Consider the following 6,650-nt stretch of genomic DNA (forward strand, 5'->3'; position numbering starts at 1 on the left):
TCCCAGTGGGGGGATTGACTTGCCTTGCATGCTCTCTGCCTCCATTGGTGTTTAGGTGATTGTGACTAACACTGTAAAGTGCACTGGGTACTGTTAAGCCAGTGGAAGTGCTCTAATTAGGAGAAATCCATCATGCAGAGGAGATGACTTTTATCCCTTCCCGCCTTAAAAATAATAAAGCAAAAGGGGGAATATAAAGGCCAGGGGGGAGGGGCTTGGTTGTAATACGCATGGGTCATTTAAACAGCTTGTAAAATCAACCAAAACTTTAAGCATTAATTTTCCCGTCCCAGAGACTTTTGCTCAATACTTTATTTATTAGTGTTGTTTTGTTTGGTGACAAGGTGCAATCCTTCATCAGCCGCCTCTGGAATGACCAGGGAGAGCATCACATGCCAAAAAGGTCACAAGTCGGGGTATTTGAGCAGAAATGGCAGGAAATTTACACTGAAAGGGGCAGCAACTAACTTCTCACTAGAGAGGTGAGGCAGCTTCGGCCCTGTCAGAGCAGAGACATCAGCTGTCGTCTTCTTCAATATGGGTTGATTATTTTAACTCGGCCAAACCACCAGTGAACCTCTTAGTCCAGGACTTTCCCATTATGGGCTCTTTTTAGTCCATACATATGCTCCATTCACACATTTGGCCTGGGTAACCTCACCGGACAACCAAGACTTCAGAAAGCCTCACACAGCATGGAGAGCCACATGGAGAGCCACATGGAGAGCCACATGGAGAGCCACACGGAGAGCCACACGGAGAGCCACACGGAGAGCCACACGGAGAGCCACACGGAGAGCCACACGGAGAGCCACACGGAGAGCCACACGGAGAGCCACACAGCACATCAGTGTCCATGATGGCCGAAGAGCCACAACCAACAACACAACAACCAACAACCAACAACAACCAACAACAACCAACAACCAACAACAACACAACCAACAACACAACAACCAACAACCAACAACAACACAACAACCAACAACAACACAACCAACAACACAACAACCAACCAACAACCAACAACAACCAACAACAACCAACAACCAACAACAACACAACCAACAACACAACAACCAACAACCAACAACAACCAACAACCAACAACAACCAACAACCAACAACAACACAACAACCAACAACAACACAACCAACAACACAACAACCAACAACAACCAACAACAACACAACCAACAACACAACAACCAACCAACAACCAACAACAACACAACCAACAACACAACCAACAACACAACGACACAAACAACAAACAAACAACAAACAACCAACAACACAACAACTGTTTGGAAGGACCAAAATAAAATGTTCACTTGTTTTACATGGTTTGTTATTAAAGTACCATGATGCAGTATGAACAGGTCTAAAAACAGAGACAACTTGGATATTTACAACCTTTTTTTTTTCTTCCAGAAACTCAGCAGGCTGATTGAAGTAAGAACAACGGTCCTGTTGTCTGTGCGTACTCTGAAATCGAATGGTGGCGCTGCCACTGGTCCTCTAAGCTCGGCTGAGTTTAGAAAAGCGTTCAGGCGCACAGCCGAAGTAATTCAAAAGTCGTGCTGCTGTAAAGAACAGAATGAAAAAGTTCTGTCTTCTCATCAGCTGCAAACAGAACTGCTTCATTTCCTGCTAAAACTCATAGATAAAGATTCAATCAATTACCTGAGCAAACCAGTCAGCAGCTGAGAGGGCTACCTTTACATTAGAACGAGTCACATGAAGAAAACACTGAACTCAGTAGGTCACTGTCATCAGAATGGCCTGAATGAATAAGAAACAGTGATTGGTGCATTTTCTATTCCCCTGGAAACTCTGTGACGTTCTCCAACCTCTTCAGAATCTCTCACATTCTCAATGGAACAGAACATCAGTCAGCCTTGACGTGTTTTTCCACCTTGAGATTTCCTTCAGTTACTCGTGCAGTAGTAGTAGTAGACTAAGACTGGGTCGTATTACACTTTGCCAACTATGTGTTAAATGAAAACGTGGTTCTTTTCCTTCCTCTATAAGTGTTCTGAGCAGTGGAGGAGTAAAGTAGAAAACTGTACTTGTAATTTCGGTTCAATTCAGGTTGTTCATATTGTGTGATCTAATGAGGTGTGGTGCTGTGAGAGGAAATGAAGGTGGGCTCACATGTTCCTCCCAGCTGCCGGCGCTGAAGTGATTGATTGGCTGACACTAGCTGAAGCCGGCCCCAGGAAAGGTGGGGTCATACATAAACATGTTCCCACTGCAGCTCCCAAAGCAGCAGGGTTATTAAAGTCTCCATCACTGCCTCACATGACTCTGTCCTCTCCTTCTGTGCTTCACAGGCAACGTGTTTGTGGTGAGCCTGGCCTTCGCCGACTTGGTAGTTGCTTTCTATCCCTACCCTCTGGTGTTGTACGCCATCTTCCACGACGGCTGGTCACTGGGGGAGACCCAGTGCAAGGTGAGCTGTTCGATCTCTGAACATTCTGGAATGGAAAGGGAACTTTTTTTATTTTTATTTAATTTGGCAGTATCAAAACATCATAGAAACAAAAGGCTGAAAGAGTATTTCTCAACATAATTAAGGTTCATTTGTACTCATACATATGCATGAAAACTAATGTGAACTAAAGTAATGTGTTACTGCCCTTTTTCTTCCATTTGTCCTTTACATTGACACGGACATTAAGCTATAGCTCCTGAATAATGCTTTGTTATATTGCAACGTGAAAGCTGGTTAAATGCACTGGCTTAATCCGGTCTATTATTTTGCCACTTTAAAACACATTTGCATGGGAGTAATTCAGATGCAGGTTTGTTGGTATTCATTACTGAACCTTCCTTTTGACAGCTGCCTGGGAGACAAAACAACAGCATGATCGTCCGTGAAAGCAGTTGATGATGGGTAGATTAGTAGAACATGAAATGCACGGTGCACTTCCTGTGGTGCAGCAAGAAAGCAGCTGGGGTGCAAACAGTGGGCGTTGTGTGGTGTACCAGGGAGGGTTTCCACAGCAACAGTTTGTGAAATCAGCTTCCCAGGTGGAACTTTCTGGAAATGCTTGTGCTCCGTCGTTGCAGAAACGGGCTGAATGACTGTTTCTGGAGATATTCTGGCTCCATCTCTGAATCCACAGTTAAAGTAGAGTTTGTCATGCTAACTAGATCGTTTTCAGCGTTTCTGTCACTTCCCTACAAACAGATTTGCTTTTCAGAATGTTGCCATGTAAACGCAAAACTATTCTGAAGCAAAAGCTGAAAAAACGATGACTTTTCACTTCAAACGCCGTCATGTTAACAGGACTTCATTAGCGGTGCATTGATTTAAACAGGTTTTCCTGTAATCCTCTCCAGAGTGTTTGTGAAAACCTTCTCCAGAGGACACCGAACATCTCCTGAAGGCTCATAAAAGGAGATATATTAGGTTTTACAAGTTTGATAGACTTTAGTAGACTTTGGGTTTTGGGATTTTTTTTCAATTACTAGTAGTGTTGGTTTTTGTTTTTTTAAATAATAGTGCACCAATAAAATAATTATCTGCATAATGAGAAAAACAAGTTCAAGTGGTGGAAGAATCCCATGGATAGCAACGGTATAAAGACTCCCAATGGTCCCTTCTTCTTGCTGCTGTTGATGGCTAACATGTATCTGGGAGCTTTGGTGATGTGAAAACAAAAACAGAATTCTCATCTTCGGGCCTAGAAATCATGAACTACAATATTGAACTTCAGCCGAGTTTTTCTTGCAGAGATTTTCTCCAGATTCTCTGATCAGTATCATTTAATGTCACAGTTACTAGAAAAGCCATAAAACTGTATGGTTGAATCTATAAAGCTACGAGGAACAAGTTTATTTTCAATCACAGCGAGTTTATTGTTGGGATGCAGCCGATACCAGTATCCAGTATCGGATGTTAGGTATCGGGTCCAATACTGCATAGAATACTTGTACAAACTTCCACGTACTATGCAAAAGAGCACCAGCGGTGTCAGCAGTTTGGAGATTCTTTAATATTAATGAGAATAGCAAAAATCAGAGAGACTGTAAATAATGTTCTGACAAATTATCAAGAGCACGGAATTCTGAGCTGTGCTACATGCTACATGCTACATGCTAAAGAGTTCGGGGCTTACACTAACCCCAGCGATGCTACTTGCTACACATGATTAAAGTATGACTGATACACTCATTAAGAGTAAGCTGAGCCTGCCGTGGTACACCCTAGGTCTACGGTATGCATAGTGCAGCGTGCAGATAGATTCTACGCACTGCGCTACGCGTACTGTAGATGCAGTCGTGTACCGTTGTCTTCATCGCTGTTGGGGGTACGAGGTGAAGCTGTGCGGAGGTGGTTCATAGCGAATCATAGCCTTTACATATCATTTCCATACGGAGTATGAATTAGGCTTTATGGCATTGAAAAAGTATCTCCAGGTAGGTTAAGGTTAGTACTCGAACGCGTTCCGTAAAAAAGATAGTATCGGTGCATACCCAGTTCATTGTAACCACAAACAACAACAGGAATATACGTGCTTGACTTCAGGCTATGCAGGCCTGCGTTTCTGTAGATTGGAGAACCTTAACTGGCTTTACTTCTGTGAGATTATATTAATATACTACATCATAAAACTGACCTATTGTCAATGATCCTAATAGGTTGAGAAATGCTCCTCAGGCTTTTTTGGATTTACTTGATTTGCCTTTTGTTGCTCTGCAGATGTCTTGATTTGAAATTGTGATGTTTTTTCTTTGACTTGTACCTCCTGGGATTATTTGTTGCCTTTGTCTGATCTGCCTCTCTGCCACAGGTGAGCGGCTTCCTGATGGGCTTGAGCGTCATCGGCTCCATCTTCAATATAACGGGCATCGCCATCAACCGGTACTGCTACATCTGCCACAGCTTCAGCTACGACAAATTATACAGCTACCGCAACACGCTGCTGCTGGTGGCGCTCATCTGGCTGCTGACGGTCATCGCCATCGTGCCCAACTTCTTCGTCGGCTCCCTGCAGTACGACCCGCGGGTCTACTCATGCACGTTTGCGCAGACAGTCAGCACGTCGTACACCATCACCGTGGTGGTCATCCACTTCTTCGTGCCCATCGCCGTGGTCACCTTCTGCTACCTGCGCATCTGGATCCTGGTCATCCAGGTGAGGCGGAGGGTGAAGACCGAGGTGCGTCCTCGCATCAAGCCAAGTGACCTGAGAAATTTCATCACCATGTTCGTGGTGTTTGTGCTCTTTGCAATTTGCTGGGCGCCGCTCAACTTCATCGGGCTTGCCGTCGCTATCAACCCAGAGGCCGTGGCCCCGCGCATCCCCGAGTGGCTCTTTGTGGTCAGCTACTTCATGGCTTACTTCAACAGTTGCCTTAACGCCATCATTTATGGCCTGCTCAACCAGAACTTCCGCAGGGAGTACAAGCGGATCATCACGTCCGTGTGGATGCCGCACCTCTTCTTCCAGGAGACGTCGCGAGGGGGAACTGAAGGCATGAAGAGCAAACCCTCCCCGGGACTGAACAACAACGAGCAAGTGAAAGGAGAGACTCTGTGATGCTCTTTCTTCTCTTCTTTCATTTCCTCATCCCCCTCTAGCCGTCCTCCTCGTCTTCTGTGCTCACTTGTGCGGTGCCATTGATCATATGTGCCAAAGCAATGAACTCCAGACAGCCAGAGTGAGTGAGGCTTTAAGGGGAAAAAAAGCTTAAAAATGCTTATAGACACAATTTGCCGTGGTATAATTTTTATAGTGTGCCATTCACAAAGTCTGAGGCTCATCAATTTTGGTTTGGTTTCACATTTAGTTCTGTGTTTCTTTTACTGGCAGAAACAAGTTTCTACTAAGATGGGATCAAAATTCAGGATAAAGTTGTCAAAAATGTGCAGAACATTTATAGTATGGAAGAATTTCCTTCTTCATGCATACACAATACTTCTCGGGTAATGTTAAGATGTACATTACGTCACATTTCAAATCGGATAGGGTCAGAGGGAAACATTAGAAAGACCCTTTCAGATCCTCGTGGTCAGGGTGGGAACATGGGAAAAACAGGAACTCTGAACGTCCTGAGACTCATGCATCTCATCTACATGACAAATTGGATTTATTTTATTTGGACCTCACCCGTTCTCACAGGAAGTGAAGGGAATCACGTTTAGAAGTCTCAATTATAAACATTAGTGACATTTATTTATCTGAAGGTTTTTTTTTTTCTTACAGCTGGAATCAGACATCAAGATTTTGCAGCCAAGGAACAAATATAAACTCATAAAAGCAGAGAAAGTAAAGAAACGATGCCTTATTGTCAGCGTTGATTTGAAGCACCAGCCTCTTACTGAGTAACTGAAACCTGGAGTCTGTCCAGTCGTGTGACAGTTAGAAAAAAACACTTGAAAGATAGACGTGAATGTTGTTTTTTTAAATGCTTTTTTGTAACAGAACTTTTTAAAGTCAGACACTGACTGATATCTACGTACCAGTTTACTCGACAGCGTTTCAAGTGAAAAAGCAGCTATGATGCTCCTGTGCAGCAGCAGCGCTTCCACCGTCTTCTCCGGACGGAGCTGGAACCTTTCCAGGACGTCTCGTTTTCATCTGTGTTCAAAAAACTCACATTGAGAGCTGTTCTTCCAAAAAAGTTGCATTTCCAGT

At 43.8% G+C, this 6,650-nt stretch overlaps 1 protein-coding gene across 1 annotated transcript in view; it reads left to right on the plus strand.

Moving 5' to 3' along the window:
* Positions 1-5,552, plus strand: part of LOC308107352 (melatonin receptor type 1B-B-like) — a gene marked incomplete at both ends in the record, with an annotated part of 71,226 nt that extends 65,674 nt beyond the window's left edge. The window contains 2 exons of the mRNA XM_080459673.1: positions 2,337-2,455; positions 4,803-5,552. Coding sequence (XP_080315799.1) covers positions 2,337-2,455; positions 4,803-5,552 — 869 coding nt within the window. The remainder of the gene's footprint in view (positions 1-2,336; positions 2,456-4,802) is intronic.
* Positions 5,553-6,650: the final 1,098 nt, after the last annotated feature.

The sequence above is a fragment of the Lipophrys pholis genome, assembly GCF_963383615.2.
Source record: "Lipophrys pholis genome assembly, chromosome: 3".
In the NCBI taxonomy this organism is placed as follows: domain Eukaryota; kingdom Metazoa; phylum Chordata; class Actinopteri; order Blenniiformes; family Blenniidae; genus Lipophrys; species Lipophrys pholis.